At 36.2% G+C, this 20239-nt stretch overlaps 1 protein-coding gene across 3 annotated transcripts in view; it reads right to left on the reverse strand.

Annotated features, from left to right (window-relative positions):
• Positions 1 to 20239, reverse strand: part of TMEM192 (transmembrane protein 192) — a 29402-nt gene continuing 9163 nt past the window's right edge. The window contains exons 4-7 of one of the 3 annotated variants that reach the window (XR_003569513.1): positions 14586 to 14720; positions 5287 to 5389; positions 1434 to 1720; positions 1 to 687 (exon numbers count right to left, since the gene is read on the reverse strand). Coding sequence is in view for 2 of the 3 variants with exons in the window: in XM_027866790.1 (XP_027722591.1) it covers positions 1582 to 1720; positions 5287 to 5389; positions 14586 to 14720 (377 nt within the window). In the remaining variant the exon portion in view is untranslated. Of the gene's footprint in view, positions 1721 to 5286; positions 5390 to 14585; positions 14721 to 20239 lie in introns of all 3 variants that reach the window. The other 2 variants (XM_027866790.1, XM_027866791.1) reach the window with 2 other exon arrangements.

Consider the following 20239-nt stretch of genomic DNA (forward strand, 5'->3'; position numbering starts at 1 on the left):
GAACAATTCAAAGTATTTATTATTCTGTTAGAAACGAAGTACAGACAGGCATACACACATATATGTCAAAACCTGAGTATCCTTAAAAAAATCTCCAGAACATACCTGTTATTTAAACCAAAACATATTCCATAATTCTTACAAAATAATTAAAATGGAATAGCAGACCAATTGCATAACCAAATTGATTTGAAAATAATCTGTCTTCTCCTACACACCTAAAAGAATGGTGGGAAAGTTGAGGGCAGAATATAATAACTTCTCACAATGAAGGAGAAAGAGACTTCCTGAAATGACATGGTATTAAGATACACATTGATGAATACAAGGCAGGAAACCCAGATAAAACCTAGAGTTTAAAAAAGGGCCCAGACACACTTCAACCTGTCAGAAGCTACATATAGAATATATTTCCATCCTAAAACAGACACACACAAACACACATACACTCTCTCTCTCTGAACTGTTTGGAGATGACATCACTTCATTCACTAATTAAAAAGTAGTAATGAAAGTGATAAGCTTAATACTGCACATCTTGCAAGTGATGTATAATTAAACTATTTTGAGTCTTCAAATAAAAGATAAATATACATGTATACAAATATATTATATTATATACACAAGTTTGTATAAATATATTCCGACACAATGAAGAAACCCATTCTTCCTACCCACAGGATTAACCTGTCAAAAAAAACAACAAAACAAATCACTAATACTAAAAAAAAAAAATCAGGTTTTCCTAAAGAAGCATTTAATGTACCCATGGCAAATGTGTCAACTAAAATTATATCCAGCAGAGGGAAAATAATGCAGTTAACTAATCACCATCCTTCATAGACTCTATTAGTAACTGAATATGTCAGGTTCACAATTTGGCCTTATCTCTAAATTTCCAAGTAAGACAAGACTGGAGAAACAAATTCAGTTTACTTTTTCTCAGCTGTACAAGGTCCCTTTCATACAAATCAATTCAACAATGCTGTAAATTTTCTAATGACTGCCTTAGAGTGAGTGAACTGAGTAATAGTTCTGCCCAACACAAGGCAGGTATGTAGAAATGTTCTGAGGGTCCTTTTTTGTCTTACACAATCATGGTTGCTTCAACAAACTTAACACATTTATATTGGGCTCATTCATTTAGAAATTTCTCTGGAATGATTACCTCTATAAAAAGCAAGCTGTTAAGAACAAGATGCTTTAAGTTAATTTGGATGGTTAACAAGGAAGAAGTTGAAACTACACCTTTAAGGAAACTAAGTTAAATCAATTCAATTCAATTAAATCAATTCAAACCTATTATGTCAAAGGCTAGGGAAAAATGGGTGGCTATAAGTCTGTATGTTTTTAAACAATAATTATAGAAATGGATTTTTCAAATATGGAAGAAGTCTTATAGTTGTAGCAAAAGAAGAAAAAGTTCAGCATACCTGAAAACAAAATTCAAGTTTCCAACATAAATTATTTTTAAAAAACTAGTCAGCAAAAGCTCTAATTGAATTCTAGCAGCTTGTCCAAAGGTCCAGTGCGAAATGTTTTCTTTTGGATTATTCTTGAAATGCTAAAATTTGGGAGACTTCACTCTCTACTTGGCTGAGAAGCCGAAGCAAGGGACGTGACGGCCAGTAGTCGCTTACTTAACAGAGCATTGTGTCGTTTCAGGTATTCTATTATATCTCCTTGCTTTTCAACTACTTCTTCTAGACTGGAACTAGTCCTGCAAATAAATAAGTCATAAGGTTATAAAACAAACAAAAAGAAAGCCCGCCTGATACAAGGTGCTTCCTGGCAGCCTCTCAGCAGTTTCTATTAGGCAGAATACCTGTATCCCTCCTGGAATGAGTTTTTCTTAATCTACTAAGCTCTATATGGTTAAGAACAGAATTTCTCCAAGTGAAAATTTCCAGAAGTACACAGGCTTGTTAACAAGCCCATTTGGGAAGCTGTAAACTAGGTACTCTTCCCTTTAATGGGCATTCATTCACTTTATTAACTTGGAAATTTGAAAAATAAAAACCTGTAATCCTTTGAAATAAGGTTTGCTAAGAAATACAGGAAATGGGGTACAGAAGGGGGAAGAAGATAGAAGGGAAGGCAGACTAGGGGAAAGGGTATTCAGAATGCATGCCATCTTGAGGTGGGGGGAGGGGGCAAGATGGGGTGAAAATTTGGAACTCAAAATCTTGTGGAAGTAAATGTTGAAAACTAAAAATGAGTAAATTTATTAATTAAAAAAATAAAAGAAATAAGGTTTGCTACTGCTTCACTTCAGTGGCACTGTCAGAATTTGCTACAATAATATAACTGTCCTAACTAATCAATATAAAGGATACCTGGAGTTAATTACGAGCAAAAATAACAAAAAGCTACCTTAAACTATAAGAAAGATAGTCTGAAAGTACAAGATTCTGGTCTTATTTAGCAATTAAACCAGTATGATCTCTTAGGCGTAAGTATCTAGTTGCAGTATCCCCTAGGTCAAATGGTATGCATCATTCAGTAACTTTTGGGCACATTTACAAAGTGCTTTCCAGAATGGCTGGATCAATTCACAACTCCACCAACAGTAATTTAACATGCCCTTTTTCCTATCTCTGTTATATTCCATTTTTTGGGGGGTGTGAGGGGAAACCACATAGTTGCTTTAATTTGCACTTTTCTAATTATTACTGTAGCATTTTTCTGATAGGTTGTATTTCTTCCTTAGAAACTTGCCTATTCCTATCCTCTGACTATTTAGCAATTGGAGAGTGCCATCTGAGCCAATTTCTAAGGAAAACCTAGCCTCTATACCGAAAAGATAAAAGAAATTGGAAAAGGACACACATATATAAAATATTCTATAGCAGTTCTTTGTGTAGTGGCAAAGAACTGGAAACTAAGGGGTTCCCACCAGCTGGGAATGGCTGAACAAATTTTGGTATATAAATGTAACAGAATTTTATTGTGCCATAAGAAATGATGGAAGGGAGTCAATTTCAGGGAAACCTAGAAGACTGATATGAACTGATACTGAGTGAAGTGAGGAGAACCTGGAGAACAATTCACACAAAATACAACATTATAACGAAAAACAACTTTTTGTTGTTGTTCAGTCATTTTTCAGTCATGTCCAACTCTTCATGACCCCATTTGGGGTTTACTTGGTAGATTTATGGTTTGCCATTTGCTTCTCCAGCTCTTTTTACAGATGAGGAAAGTGAGGCAAACAGGGTTACGTGAATTGCCCAGAGTCACATAGCTAGTAAGTGTTAGAAGTCAAATTTGAACTCTGGTGTTCTGATTCCAGGTATGGTGATCTATCCATCTAGCTGTACTTTTTTTTTTCTTTTTAAATAAAGGTTGCCTTTTTTTATAGTTACAAAGCAAGAGTATAAATAATCTTGATTATTTGTCCTTTTTGCAGTAATCATGTTGGAAGTGAACAGAGAATTCTGAAAATTAATGTATTTTTGAAAAACGTTGCTTCAGTGATTATTTAGAATTTATAGGTTTAAAAATCAGGGGCTCTCAGGGAGATGCCAAGAGGCTGTTAATACTGGTTCAAGATATAGAACAAACTTCCCAAGTGCCGGGTGTTAAAAGGGTGCTAAAAAAGGCTGAAGTGCTGATTTTTCTCCATAAGAATGACCACATCCATGCCAAACTTGCGATACAACTGAGGATAAATCATAGATCTATAATAGTTTGTCTGTGGCTTAGCTCTAACCACATCCCAACACTCTAAACCACAATGCATATACACAAAATTCCCAAAACCATCACTCAATCATTTGAATGTGCCAAGTTTCACTAAGTATCATGATGCATAAACACTGGACTAAAAGTATTTAATGGATAACTAAATATACAATATGTCAAATATTACACAGAATTTCTCTTTCTACAGAATTTATTATATAACCATATCAGTAAAATGGCACAAGCACGGACCATCTCTTGAAATATGGAACTAGCTTTTGTATGCTGATTTAAGTTTCTGCCTTTACTCTCAACTACAAACCACGTAATCCAAAGAGATTTATCATGTAGGAATTACCTTTGAGAAAAGTACAATGATAGAAAGAATTTGGTAAAGGCTACTTTATATAAAGGAATTTGTTTTATCTTTGAACTGGATAGTAGAGAAAGGAATTCAAAAGTAAGAACTTAAATAACAAGTTTGCACATTTGCAAACTCCTCTACCCATCTTATGGCTTGGCTTCATCTAAATTTTTTTTAATACATGACTCCCTGAGATCAAATGCAATCAAGTCTGTCAAATGCTTTGTCAAAGCATCATCCCAAAGGCATGTCTGCAAGTACACACAGAACTGAGGCCAAAGAGTTTTTCTGGCTCCCAATCCATCAAAGAGCTAACTCACTGGTGGAGCTCCATGCTTAAATCCATTCCAAGGAGCACCACCAACAGGACACTTTTTGCCTGCTAAAGGGTCATCAGGGACGTGTACTCTTTCTGTACTCTTCTCATAATTAAAGATTTCTTCTCTCCTCCTCTAACATCCACTGTCTTCATGCTTTCTCCCTCTTTCACAGTATCAAAAAAACACTCGGGAAAAAGGCTGGGGAAATCCTCATTTTCACTAAGTTTTTGCTTTTGTTGTTTTGGTCCACAGTTTTGATTTCTTTAGTGTAGAGGAACCTGGGGTAGAAACTCCCGATATTGATGTAGGTGCAAAATAAGGACCTGGCAAGGGATTAAGAGTCCTAGGGCGTTGCCTGAAAGATTAAACAGCTGGCCCATGGTCACAAAGCTACTATGGATCAGAGACAGAAACTGAACCAAACTTGTGACCTTGCCTCTGTCACCTGCCTTGTCCACTAAGTCACTTAGCTTCATTTGCAAAATCAAGAGGTTGGATTAGATTAGTGGTTATCAAACTCAAATAGAAACAAGGACCATTACACATACATGAAGATCCCTGCAGGCCACATGATGACTTAGAAAACCACATATTAACATTATCTATGTTCTACTGTATTTTTATTTTGTTAAATATTTCCGAATTCCATGTTAATCTGCTTCTGGCAGTGGGCAATGCCAGGAATGTTTGAAACCTCTGGATCAGAAAACCTCAAGGGTTGGAGCAGTAAATTCTTCATCTGTAAAATAAGGGTGTTAGACTAGATCTCAGAAATACAGCTGTATAAACATTCATAAATACTAAGTATTCAAGTGTTTTTTCATGGATTTTAAGAAGAGTTCTAATTCTCAAAGAAAATACCTCTTCTTCTCCTGAACACTCATTCCATTCTCCTCCTGTTTCCCCCTTCATTATTACCTGAATCCAGTCTCTGAGGTACTATTATTGGCATACGCATACATGTTCTCTTCTTCAATTATATCAGGTCTTGGCTTGGCTTTATTAAATCTTCTTATTTTCACTAAAATGACAAAGCAATAATAGTTATTCTTGTCCAGATAAGAATGTGCATTTTTTAAAGATAAATTTTTAACATGATCTTTTGTTTTTGCATCACCTCCAGATTCCTCCTCCTCCCCACCCTTCTTATAACTGAGATTTGCATTTTTAAAAAATTTTAAAATACAGAACATATGACCTTTTGACTAAAAAGAACAAAATCACTTGAGTGCCTCTTACAGACAAATCACAGTGCTAGGTACTATGAGTGATACAAAGATAGGTAAAACAATATGGCCCCTGCCCTGAAGAAACTGACAGTCTAATAGGAAAGAAGAGATACATATACTAGTAGGTTAATTTATACAATGAGAAATGCTGCAAAAGATAAGAAGAAATTAACCACAAAGGACATATGAAGAAAGATGCTATCTGCATCCAAAGAAAAAACTGATAAATAGAACTATGTATAGAATGGTTTTATATATGTATAAATATTTGTTTCTAATGTAACTATCTCTAGGGCGGGGGTGGGTAGTGTTTAGGGGGAGGAGGGAAGAAAAAAGGGAAAAAAATAAAGTTGCATGATAACTTTATTATATATTTAAAAGGAATAGCAAGTTGTACATAATAGATTTGCATTTTCATGTGTGATCATTTTTTTCCTATTCTATTATGTTATGAAAATTCTAGTTTTATTTCTTAAGTTCAGAATAAAATAAAGAAAAGTTTAAAAAATCAAAGCAAAGCAAAATATAGGAGGAAGGTCATTAGCCAAGATTAAAAGAGCTAGGAAAAGGGTTAAGGGCAGCTAGGCGACAGAGTGGATAATGTCACACCTAAAAATGAATTCAAATTTGGCCTCAGACTCTTACTAGCTATGTTATCCTGGGTAAATCACTTAAACTGTTTGCCTGAGTTTCCTCATCTGTAAAATGGGGATAATAACAGCACTTACCTCCCAAGGTTGTCTCAAGGATCAAATGAGATATTTCTAAAGCATGTTGCTAACCATAAAACACTATATAGATGTTAACTATTATGATGAGAAGGAATATGGAAATGGTTTAGAACATATGTTGTAGGAAAAACATACCGTATACAAAAGTCAGGGAAGAAGGCAACATTACTTTCTGGCCTGGCAAAATGGGTAAAGGAAGGGAAAGCCTCAGGGAGAACTCTGAAGCAAAGGATTTAGATGGGCAGAAACAAAGAAGGAGGGCAACCCAGGTAGGCAGCATGAGCAAAAGCAGAGGTGGGAAATCACAGGGACTGCAGAGGTCACTGAGGAAGCGAAGGCAGCTGAAAAAGAGGTTCTTTTAGGGGCACAGCAAGAGATTAGGCTGAAAAATTAAGTTGAAGGCAGCAGGTCTGGTGGCGAATGCCAGTAGTCCCAGCTACAAGGGAGATTGAGGCTGGCAGGTCTCTTGAACTCCTGAGTTCTGATACATAGTGGGCTGTGAGAACTGGGAGAAGGACCAGGTTGTCTAAAAGGGGGCAAATGGATTATGAACAGAGCAAGTCAAGGCTTCTGTGCCATTCAGCATTGGGTTTTGGCCTGTGAGTAGTTCCCACCCCTCTAGCTTGAACAACATAAGGAGACCCATTTTAAGAAAAAAATAAAATTAAATTGGAGTCAGAATGGAGGCAATGTAGTACAATGGAAAAAGCCCTGGTTCTTAGTGTGAGAGGAGCTGGGTTCAAATCCTACCTGATACTTGCTACTGTGTGACCCCACTGGCAAAGTCACATAACCTCCCTAGGCCTCAGTATCCTTAAGAGAAAAATGAGGATGCTGGATGAGATAGCCTCTGGGGTCTCTTCCAATGTAGGTAGAAAAGTTTTGAATGTTACACTAAGGAGTTTGGACTTTTTAGAGCAGGTGATGATGGTATGCCAATTTGCCATTACTCAGTGAGCAATGACTATTCTTAAATCTCCTCTCCAGAGCTGTAACTATTAATGTGCTGCCTTTTTGCCAGGCAGTTACAAAATACCCTTCTCAAAATGGAGGCTACTTGCCTTTGATTGTTGTGGGACTCTGAATCAATGCAGAGCTCTCCCTTCTAGCAAGCAGTTTTCTATTTTGGTTTATTTATCAAGGAAAAGCCATGCTTTCTTCTTCTGAACATTTTAAAACCACCAAATAAAAAACAGAACTTAAAAAAATAAGATTATACAGGACTGTCTGCCCTGCCCCTCCAATCATGACACATCACACTGAGGAAGTGCTGAAACCACTATACATTTAACACGCTGATGTCATGATTTATGTTTTCTTTTTTATTTTATTTTATGTTATTTTTTTGCAATTGGGGTTAAGTGACTTGCCCAGGGTCACACAACTAGTCAAGTGTTTGGTCTGAGGTCAGATTTGAACTCAGGTCCTCCTGACTTCAGGGCCAGTGCTCTACTGGCTATGCCACCTAGCTGCCCCTATGTTTTCAAAGTATGAAAAATGAGTCATGGGGAAAAAAGTGTGGTGTTAGGAAGCAAAAGCCATATGAGATAGCAAAGGACTGACTAGGAGTCTAAAAGCCTGGGTTCTGGTCTCAGCCCTAGCATACTTTCAACTTTATTTTCCTCATCTGTAAAATGGGAATAATCATATTTATACTACATCCAATCAGGCAGAAACAGGAGTTGATAATTTCTTCTGGTGCCACACTTCTAAGATATTTTTATATTAGTCACCTGATAGTATTATTCCCTAAAAAGTATTATTCATTGGTAGCATAAAGCTTCAACCCTCTAAAAATAGCCTCTATTACTTTTGTACTTCAGGGAAAACAAACCAAAAGATTGTCATACTTGTCCAGGGTCACACAGCTAGTAGGTGTCAAATGTTTGGTCTGAGGCCACATTTGAACTCAGGTCCTCCTGACTTCAGGGCTGGCACTCTATCCACTGCACCACCTAGCTGCCCCTGTCATATTTTTAAATACATGTGAATATTAGAACTTAATATGCAGATCAACTGTAATTATCCTTCATCACAGGCCTTCCCAAACTAAATTCCTGATTTACTGAGAATTATTCAACTAAGTATTAAGTGGATTGAGGTCAAGTCTCAGTCAAGATATCCTGAGTTCAGATACTGACTCTGACACATCTGTGCCTGAGCAAGTCATAATCTCTCAGGGCCCCAGGCAGTTGTGTAAAAGTCACAGAAGTGATTCAAGTTTGCTGAAGGCTATAGTAATTTAAACCAAAAATACCTGAATGAAAAGTTGTACCTTTTGGACATTTTATTTACACCACTCCCACCTTCCTTCCTCCTCTCTAACACTTAAATGGACCAAAAATGTTGAAGGATAGGGCCTAACATTTTTTCAAGTTGCAGATCTCTGACAATCTGGTGAAACCTATGGATCCCTTTTCAGAGTGATGTTTTTATACCATAGCCTGTTCATAAATTAAAAACAGAACAAATAAATGTGGGAAAAAATGAATAATGTTTTAAAAAATAATTGAAAGGAAGACTAAGTTAGAAGTTAGTGAAAATAAAGATGTACAATTTTTTTTCCCATCCAAGTTCATAGGTCCCTCTCCCCACCCCCAAAATCTATCCACAGACCCCATGTACCACAGAGTAAAAAACCAAGAAAGCCCAGAAAAGACGGTAATAGGTATTCATCCTGAAGAAATAAAGGGAAAAAAAAACTGCATTTCTTGTCAACAGTGACTGACAAAAAAACAAAGAGAAGGATATAGATGTCTACAGCTTTCACACCTGACAACCAAAAAGTATATTTGAGAGTTTGTATACTCCATGCCTACAATGAGTTTTAGACAGCTGGTCAATTAGGCCTCAACTTCCCCAGAGAGGGGATACCTGCCAGAAGGCCAGTTTTTGTTGTTTTTTGTTCTCTTTTTAGGGGATTGCCAAATAAATTATGGTATATTTGGTTTTTTTAAAAATTAATTTATTTTTAGTTTTCAACATTCACTTCCACAAGATTTTGAGTACCAAATTTTCTCTCCATCTCATCCCTCCCCCCACCCCAAAATGGCATGCATTCTGAATACTCCTAATCTACCCTCTCTTCTATCTCTCCCCACCTTCTCTTATCCCCTTCCCCTTCAATTTTTCTGTAGGGCAGGATAGATTTCTATACCCCATTTCCTGTATATCTCATTTCCCAGTTGCATGTGAAAACAAAATTTTTTTTTAACTTTTGTTTTTAAAATTTGGGGTTCCAAATTTTCTCCCCTCCTCCCTCCCCACCCACCCTCATTGAGAAGGCAAGCAACTTAATACAGGTTATACATGTGTAGTCATGCAAAACACTTCCATAGTAGTCATGTTGTGAAAAACGAAGTAGATTTCCCTTCATCCTATCCTGCCCCCCATTTATTCTATTCTCTCTTTTGACCCTGTCCCTCCTCAGAATTATTTGCTTCTGATTAACCCCTCCCCCAATCTGCCCTACCCTTTATCATCTCCCTGCTCTCTTGTCCCCTTCCCCTCGTATTTTCTGTAGGGTAAAATAGATTTCCATACCCAATTGAATGTGTATGTTATTCTCTCCTTAAGCCAAATCCAATGAGAATAAGATTCACTCATTCCCTCTCACCTTCCCCCTGTTTCCCCTCCACTGTAAAAGCCTTTTCTTGTCTGTTTTATGTGAGATAATTTACCCCATTCTACCTCTCCCTTTTTCCTTCTTCCAGTATAATCCTCTCTCACCCCTTATTCTTCAGATATCACCCCTTCATAGAAGGCCAGTTTTCACTCCTCGTTATGATAAACATCCCTTTCTGTCATATGTAAATGGAATAAACAAATGTTTTAGAGCCAATAGAATCCCTGAAGAAATGAAAAGATAGAACTGAGTATGTTCAGCTTTTGCAGTAAAATTTGACCAACTGGTCAGTTGGTCCAAATCTAAACCTGATGAATTTGTAAGGTCCTGTACAAAGCCCTCCTGCTGTGAACAGGTATACAGTTTCACAATTAAAGAAAGGAACACTTTCATTTAGTCAGTACGCTGGAGAGGATGCATCTCAACTTCAAAGACGATATGACTTTCCAATGGCTGTTAGCCCAGCTTAAATTAAGAGGCCAGATGATAAAGGAACATACCATATTCCCAAATACAGGGTGCAGAGTAACTAGGTAAGAACTAAAAGCAGATCCTCAATTTGCTAATTCTGGAAGGCTTATTAAAGTTGTTTCAACAAAGCTCAAATTCATTCTTAGTAGGCAAACAATAGGGTGCCTATATTTTCTAAGACTGATTTCTAAATTAGACTCCCAGGTTAAAAACTTAAGAAAAAAAGCAAAATGACAACCAGGTAAAAGGATGTTTATCCCAGGGGCCTCTCCTATAAAAGTGCTACATTTTAGGACAGCAACATTTTAATATATTGTAAAATTCTTTTATAAGCAGCAATGATCTGATTAATGTCACAGTTTAAAACAAAAGACTCATTTTAAGTAATCAAGGTTGCCCTGTGTAAATGACCTACTTCAACTTCAAGAGCTGTTAATCTAGGGTTAAGATTTCAGAGGGTCCATGAACTTGGATGAGGAAAAAAAAATGACAGCTTTATATTTGCTCACCTCTAATTGAAATTTCTTTCAATCATTTAAAAACATTATTCTGAGAAGGGTTCCATGGGCTTTCCCAGACTGGAATTACACGAAAAAAGGTTAAGACATACCTGCACTAGAGTTTCCAACACCAAATCACACGGATTCAGAGTTTTGTAATTCAAAGACATCATGTAATTACAACGATACTGGTGTCAAATTAGACCACCCAGAATGTGTTTTCCACTATTCTTTCAGATCATTAGCCAAAAGAGGAGTGTGTTCAAAAACATTAACTCTCTGAAGAATTGGGTGGCCTTATGTGCCACGCAAATCTTCTTCCATTTCATTAGGGAGCTATGATGACTACAACAACTTTACGGGATGCTGAAACTGGGTAGATTTAATTTTAAGAAAGCACAAGGCACTGATCAAATTTAGCATGATGGAACTTCTTACAGTTTAAACAATCTCATTCGTGCTAGTGATCTTGACAGTGATTTTCCTGGGTGCCATAGCAGAGGCACCGAAATTTGGGCAGAACCCCCTCTGTCCCCCACCCACCACCAAGAGTTAAACGGGGCAGATCCAACTGCAGTCAAAATGTGACTAATCCAATACTATTTTCCTAATTACAAAGTGATAAACCAGAAAAGCAGAGTTACTGACTTCACCAAGTGAAGAAGGCTGCTCTGAAAGCTGATATAAAATTAAAATGTTAAGCCTGGGCTTAAATCTTTCCCCCTGCTTCATGGTATACCTGTGGACACTCACCTCTACGGCCATGAAAAGTGCCAGAGAGCCTGTTATATACCCAACTAAATGACTGCATTCAAGCTCAGACCATAATCTTCAGTCATTTCAGGTAATTGGTCAGATATGGAATAGAACTAACCCAGGCAACAAGTGATTAAATATTTACTCCAGAGACCGGGATCATTTTACTAAAGTAAATTTGGTAATCTGAATGACAGATTAATCCATTATAATAATAGCTAACATTTATATAACGCTCACTGTGTCCCAGGCACTATGCTAAGCAGAATTATTATTCATATAATCCTCACAACAACCCTGGGAAGTGCTGTTATTTATCCCCATTTTACAGATGAGGAAACTGAGACAGAAAGGTTAAGTGACTTGCCCAGGGTCTCATAGCTATTAAGTAACTGAGGCAAGATATGAAATGGTCTTCCCAACTCCAGTCCCAGCAGCTCTATCCACTGCTCTACCTTGATGCTCACCCTTCCTCCCCCAACTCCGCCCCACCGCTAGTCAGTTTTCCCCTCCTCCCTTTCCTTTTTTCCAAGAGCCAATAAGATATAAATTTAGCATTATGCACATATTTTTGTTTTTTGCTGCATGGTTAATGGTTTATGAGTGTAAGTTAAAGATTTTCATCTATTAGTTCCACTAGTATTGGGCCAGCCCAACTGGGTAATATTCCACAAAAGGAATATAAACCATTGAGATTGCTTCTTAGCAGATAGGGGCAATGGGAATGATGATATCTGTGGAACCTAACAGGGTTGTGAAATTCAGAAGAGAATGGAAGTAAAATACTCTGTAGAAATTAAAGTGCTCTATTATTATTAAATAATATGCCTCAAGAGCAGTACACTGGATTATAAACTGACTCTAATAGAAATACCATACTAATTGCTAGATTACCACAAACACAGCAAGAAACTAACAATAAAAATTCCCTTTTCCTCTCTAATTGGAAGTGATCTCTCTTTGCATCTCATATCGAATTTTGCCCTTTGTTTTCCCTTGACTTATTTGGCATTAAGGTCACTTGTCTGTGACATATCCCCACCCTGACCAGATTATAAATTCTATGAGGGCACAGAATATTCTTCCTCCTCTGTCCACTCGCCAGTGTTCAGCAGAGGGATCACCACAAGAGTAGGTACTAAGAAAATGTCTGCTGACTTGCTGAATGTCTCTCTTGCTCATATCTCACCTTTTGGAAATTAGATCAATTTACAATTTGTATAAATTTGTGATTTACACAACAGGCATGATGCTGCAGGGTTATGTAAAGATAATTTTTTTCCAAATAAAAATTCTAATTGTACAGAGGAATTTGTGATTTACAAGAAGACTGCAGTCAGTTATTTTATAAAAGCAAAGAATTACAAAAATAATTGCTGTTCTTACCCATGGAAGTCAGTGCCTAATTACTTTTAAACTCGAAACTGAAGTTCTTCATAGCATATTTTAAAAATTTAATAACCTTCAGAGCATATGTGATATTTTTACTTACATCACTATCATCTACCTCATAAAGGACTTGTTATGGGCAGCTAGGTGGCATAGTGGATACAGTGTCAGATTTGGAGTCAGGAAGACTTGACAGGTCAAATCTTGACTCACTTAGTAGTTGCATAAACTTGGGCAAGTCATTTAACCTGTGTCTCAGTTTCCTTATCTGTAAAATGGAAATAATAATAATGCCTACCACACAATGAAATGAAAATCAAATGAGTTAACATATCTAAAAATGCTTTGTGAACCCTAAAGTATTATATAAATGCTTGTTATTAATATAATCAAATACTTAAGGAGAATAAGTTAAGAAAAAACTTATAAGAATTTAATATGGTCACCCTCATCTATTCCAGTCACTAGAAATGGACTTTTAAAATACTTTTTAAAAAATGTACTGCTATAATATCTTTCACATAAACATACAACACTTCCTTTGATCACAATTTTAGGACTGATTCAAAGAAGAGACAAAACCCAAAATTTAATTAATAGCAAGATACTAAATGTCCCACCCAACAGTAAATCAGTACTAAACACACATATGTACGTGAAACTACTTTACTTTATCATTTTCTATTTAAACATTTGGTGAAGATATTATCCAATTTCATGAAAAGCTTCTTCAAGTCAACAAAAGCTTTACAATTAGTTCAAAATCATGGCTGCTAGTCATGGTAACACTTTCCTGCTGATTTCAAAATGGGAGCACCAAAGAGGCTGGCACTAAGAGCCAATTCGAGGTCACAGCTGAAGAGAAATAATTACTTGTATGCTGCATTTTTGTTGTTGTTATACATTGTACTTTTTTCAGAATATGAATTAAATTATTACTTATAACAATGAGTATGAATGGTCTGAATTTCCCCCTAAATAAAAAAGTTATAGGAGGGATCAAGAAACAAAACAAAAATTATTACAATGTTTATAGTAATATATTTAATTCAATGAGTTATGGATAAATTATATATAACTATTTTTTCTTTGGTATAAATTTTCAGATATTCAGTGAGATTTGTATTATGCATGAAAATATTTCTCATATTTATTTCATTTCTCTGAATTCCCTCCAATATGAATTTTCATACTGGAATTCATATTCAAGGATTCAGTGTTATTTGAACAATACCACACTTTTCATCTATAGGGCTTCTTTCTAATACGAATCTTCTGCTGTTGAAGAAGGTCTAAGTTACAAAAGAATGCTTTCTGATATTCTTTACATTTTAAAACCTTCTTTCTCGTATGAATTTTCTGGTATACAATAAGGTCTGAGATCTGATTGTAATGGAATTATGGAACCATAATGGAAAAGTAATGGGCTTTATAGCCTGAACTGGGGAAATAGAATACTTAAAAGGCTACGTAAGAAGGGCAGACCTGGTAGGTGGACAAAATGGGTAATTCTCACCTGTGTAAATGACTAGACATATCAGGGAACAAATCAGTTCCAAGGCCAGGACTGCCAGGATGAAGTCAAGATAGAGGGGACCATGATCAGGGAAGGAGTGCTGTATACACAGGATGAGGAGCAGGGCTGCATTGCCTGACAAAAGGAACACAAATCCAGCATTAGCCAAAGCATTGCACTTGCTGTCAAAAGAGGAAGCAACAGCCTAGTCAAAATGGTAGCATATAACAAAGCTGAAGATAAAAACCAAAGTGAGTGGTACCAACCACTTGGGGCAAAGGGCAGAACAAGTTTCTTAATATTATGAAGGCTCCAGGGACATTCCAGCATTATAGTTACAATTTATAGCCAAAAGCAAAATTGTGTAAGTGCAGTTGCTTAGGCCATCTGATCAAAGCCACTGACATTCTGAGAAAAGCTAAAACAGGAGAGAGGCAGGGTGGTATGTGGGAGGAATGATGGACCTGGGGTCAGGAGCAACCTAGTTAAAATCCCATATTGGAATCTCTGTTGTGTGACCATAGGCTAGTTACCTTAAATTCTTTGGACCTTTAAAGTGAAGATAACAAATTACCTCACATTACAGCAATGAGGACCAAATAATGGATAGAAAGTGCTTTACAGCCTTTAAGCGATGTCTATATAAAGGTCAGCTACTATCACTCGAAGCTTAAAGATATTAAAGATAAAAAAACTCAAAGTACTTTGTACAATGTATCATAATAGAAGTAAATCCAATTTGTATAAATCTAAACACAAAAAATAAGTTAGAGAATGATTCTATTTTTTTTTTCAAATAGAAAATGGATTAATTTTAATTTTCCTTCTGATCTGTATCAGAATAAAACTATTCATGAGAGGCAAATGATAAAGAAAAGTATTTAAGCCAGAGTTGTAATGACCTTGTGAGATAATTATCAAGTATATTTAACATATATATATTCAGTCCAGTAACCAGAAACATTCCCCTTTGTACTTCAAATGTTCAAATAAACCTTTCTAGAGCCCTTCAAAATGTAATATCTGACAAATTATAGAGAGCATTACAAAATGTAAAATAGACAATTTTGATTATATAAAATTTCATTATATAAAATTATATAAACTTTTTGCACAAACAAAACCAATGCAACCAAAATTATAAGGAATGGAGAAACTGGGGGAAAAATTTGCAACAAGTAACTCTAATAAAGGCCTAATTTCTCAAATATATAGAGAACTTAGTCAAATTTATTAAAATACAAGTCATTCCCCAATTGATAAATGGTCAAAGCATTTGAACGTGCAGTTTTCAGATGAAGAACTCAAAGCTATCTATAGTCACATGAAAAATGCTCTAAATCACTATTAGAGAAATGTAAATTAAAACAACTCTGAGGTACCACCTCACACTTATCAGAGTGGCTGTTATGACAGAAAAGGAAAATGTTGGATGTTGGAGGTATGTGGGAAAAACTGGGACACTAATACACTGTTAGTGGAGTTGTAAACTGATTCAGCCATTCTGGAGAGCAATTTGGAACTATGCTCAAAGGGCTATAAAACTGTACATACCCTTTGATCCAGTAATACCATTACTAGGTCTATATCCCAAAGACATGCAAAAAAAAAGAAAAAGGATCTATTTGTACAAAAATATTTATAGCCGTTCTTTTTGTTGTGGCTAAGAACTGGAAATCAAAGGGATGCTCATCAATTGGGGAATGGCTAAACAAACTTATATGATTGTAACGGAATATTATTGTGCTATAAGAAATGACAAGCAGGATAATTTCAGAAAAAAAAAATGGAAAGACCTATATGAACTGATGCATAGTGAAGTGAACAGAACCAAGAGAACATCATACACAGTAGCAGCAATATTGTTCGATGAAAAACTGTGAATGACTTAGCTATTCTCATCAATACAATGATCCAAGACAATCACAACGGACTAATGATGAAGCACATTGTCTTTCTCTGAAGGCAGATAATATGCTTCATCTTTAGTCCTTTGTGATTGTCTTGGATCATGATTCTGTTTTAAAAAAAGTTTCAAAATAGGATTTCCATAAACAGCAATATCCCTTTATATATTTAAAATAATCCAAAAAAATCACATTAATATACATTTTTTTTTTTTTAGCAGTACCCAAGATAGATAGGCTTGCACAAGACAGAAACATCCAGGACGGTAATGGCTAAGGTAGCTCATTTAGGTGAATGCCATTTCCCCCTTAATCATCCCTCCATGGTGATACTCTCCCAGTAAGCCTATGACATATTTCTCAGTGTTGTTTTTAAACCTACATTTTACATTGCTAATTTGATGAACTTGGCAAACATTGAAAATGTACAAAGAGGAAGTGATTTCCAAGTTCCTTCTTTTCCTAGTGTTTTTCTAGATCTGGAAAATGTTTCCTTAGTCCAAAGAAGAGAAGGGATCTCCTACTTGTTGGTGCAAGCAGAATGACTATGAACCAGTAGGCCAAGTTTAAATTACATATAAAAGTCACTTTGCACTTTAGCTCTGTTCTAACATGTCCCATTCTGCTGAAAATCATATTAACATGCAATCATGCTGTTAGTAAATCAGCTTTGGGGAGACCTAATTGGTACTCGGTCTCAAAACAATTACACTTTTAAAAATTGGGGGAGGAAAGTTTTAAAAAATGAGAGAGGCTGTTCTGCATAGACAATGTGATTGTACCATACAGATGCTGGACTACATATAATTTTCAAAGGAATTTTAATTTTTAAGATGTTCTATAACAGAAGCCCTTTTTATAGTAACAAAGATGGAGGCTATCAACCTGGGAGATAGTAAGCAATTATGGTACATGAATGTAATAGAATATTGGAAGAATGGAAGAAACAATGAATTAGAAGGATTTAGAGAAGCACAGAAGACTTCTGTGAACTGACAGAGTAAAATAAGCATAATCTAGAAGGCAATACATACAATGACTACAACAATGGAAAGCACAAAAGAAAAGTGACTGAATATTGTGTAATTAGGTCATTAGATCTGGCTTAGCCTCAGAAAAAGAGTGAGAAAATGTACCTCTCTCTCTCCTATGAAGAGATGGGAAATTATGGCTATGGAATATTACATATACTGTCAGATACGGTGAATATGTTGATTGGACTTTGCTGACCTACCCTTTTCCTCTTTTCAAAATCTGTTACAAAGGCTAACTCACTGGGTAGGTTAGTGGGGAGGGATTATTTACAAATTAAGGCGGTTAAAAAAAAGATGAAAAAAAGAATAAAAAGTGTTCTATAGTAAATTCAATTTTACTGCACAAGACTACATAGTATGACTCTAGAGTAGAGCTGGATAGAAGATACAAATGGATTTCAAAATGACATAAGCTCATAGATCCACCTAGTGGCCATTTCCACAAACTCTCCAGCTAATCCATAGAAGTGTCTGGTAATGTTTATTCCATTTGACTAACTGAAATGTGCTTAAGACATGAACGCATGCTAAAAAAAAAAAAAAAAGGACTTAAACAATAACAACAAATCTTACAGGACTGTTTCATGATAGGCATCCACGCATTGAGCCAAAATTACTACCTGCCACACCTAGCACCTAGGAACCCCTAAAACTCATCAATGCAATTCACTGATATTTACTAATAATAAAGAACCCCAAACTCACCTCTCCTTATTGTGCTTAATAGCAACAGGCACAATTAAGTGGCCACACTCCCAATCCATATGACCCAGAGAATTAATTTGGGTTTCCCACCAGTGACATTTAAGAAAGCTCTGGTTTAGGGGGCTCCTACTCAACTAAGCTGCCTGTACCTATGTCAAGAGTATAGGTTATACTATGCTAGGACATCTTGCAATTTCTGGTATAGAAGGCATCTAGGAGATGCAGTATCTAGTTACAGTTCTGGGCCTGGAGTCAGGAAGACCTGAGTTCAAATATGACCTCAGATACTAGCTATATGACCTCAGGTAAGTCACTTAACCTCCATTTCCCTTCCTCCTTCCCTCATGGTGGTTAATCAAGTGACTTGATCTGCTTCTAAACCAGTCAGTAGTTAATCTAAAATTCACAGAGAGCATCTCTCCATATTGTAGTTATAAAGTTTCAATGACTAAAATCAAATAGTTTTGTGGATGGTCTAAGAGAATACAATCACTAGACAATTTTGATGAGGACTCTGATCAATGCAATTACTAACTACAATTTTAGAGAAATGATGGACTCAAGTAATGGAATAAGGCATATATTTTCCATCTTGGCCAATGTGGAAATTTCTTGTTGTTTCAATTATGCATATTTGCTGAAAGGGTTTTGTTTAAGGGGGGGGGCGGCGGGGAGAGAAAGCTTGGCCTCAGAGAAAAGATATGCAAAGACACCTCCCTCTACTCCTTTGTAGAAACTAGGAGGCTCATGAGTATGGGGCATTTCATATATTTTCAGATTAAAAAAAAATTATTGATTTGTTTTGCCAATTGTTTTTTCTCATCTTTTTTTTTCTTTTAAAAACTATTTTGTTATATAGGATGGCTCTCTGGGAAAGGGGAGGGAAAAAAATACAGGGGATTAATAATGGTTTTTTTTTTTAAGTGGAAGAGAATCTTTGTTAATTTTTAAAAAGTAAAATAAAAGTTAAATTAAAAGTATAATTACTGGACTAATATTTGAAAAATAGATATTCTGCTTTGGTTAGCTGTTGTTGTGTTTTCTCAAAGAGGACCATGATATCAGGGAGATGATGACATGACTTGCAATTGACTTTGTTTTAAGTGAGGGAGGGCTGTTCAAGGTCACCAGCCTCACTTTCTCCTCCAGAACCATCTGGGTCCAATGGCCAGATATTCATCAAGACTACTGGGATAACTCAGGATGCAAGGGGAGACCCTTTCAATACTAACACCGGGGTTTCTGCTCTTACCATGCAGGATACAGTGACCCCCTTATGGCCAAAGGATGCTGTGCAAGAATCAAAGTAGGCTTCCCTAGAATCTACCAAGTTCACCCTCTTAAGAGGTAGAAAATCATAAATATTGGAGATGTGGGAAAATTGGAACACTAATGCATTATTGGTGGAGTTGTGAACTGATCCAACCGTTCTGGAGAGCAATTTGAAACTATGGCCAAAGGGCTATAAAAATGTGCATACTCTTTGACCCAGCACTTCTAGGGCTGTATCCCAAAGAGACCATAAAAATGGGAAAAGGACCCACATGTACAAAAATATTTATAGCACCTTTTTCTGTGGTGGCAAAGAACTGGAAATTGAGGGCATACCCATCAATTGGGGAATGGCTGAACAAATTGTGGTATACAAATGTAATGGAATACTATTGTGCTATAAGAAAGTATGAGCAGGCAGGCTTCAAAAAAACTTGGAAAGACTTACATGAACTGAGGCAGAGTGAAATGAACAGAACCAGGAAAACATTGTACACAGTATCAGCCACATTATGGGATGACTGACTTTGATAGACTTGGCTCTTCACAGCAACACAAGAATCTAAGACATCTCCAAAAGACTCATGATGGAAATTGCTATCCACACCCAGAGAAAGAAATATGGAGTCTGAATGCAGATGGAAGCATACTATTTGCTCTCCTTTTCCTTTGCTGTTTTGTTTTATTGCTTCATTCTCATGGTTCCTCCCATTACTTCTAATTGTTCTTTATATTA

Source organism: Vombatus ursinus, unplaced genomic scaffold (assembly GCF_900497805.2).
Source record: "Vombatus ursinus unplaced genomic scaffold, bare-nosed wombat genome assembly UNPS02014784.1, whole genome shotgun sequence".
Lineage (NCBI taxonomy): Eukaryota > Metazoa > Chordata > Mammalia > Diprotodontia > Vombatidae > Vombatus > Vombatus ursinus.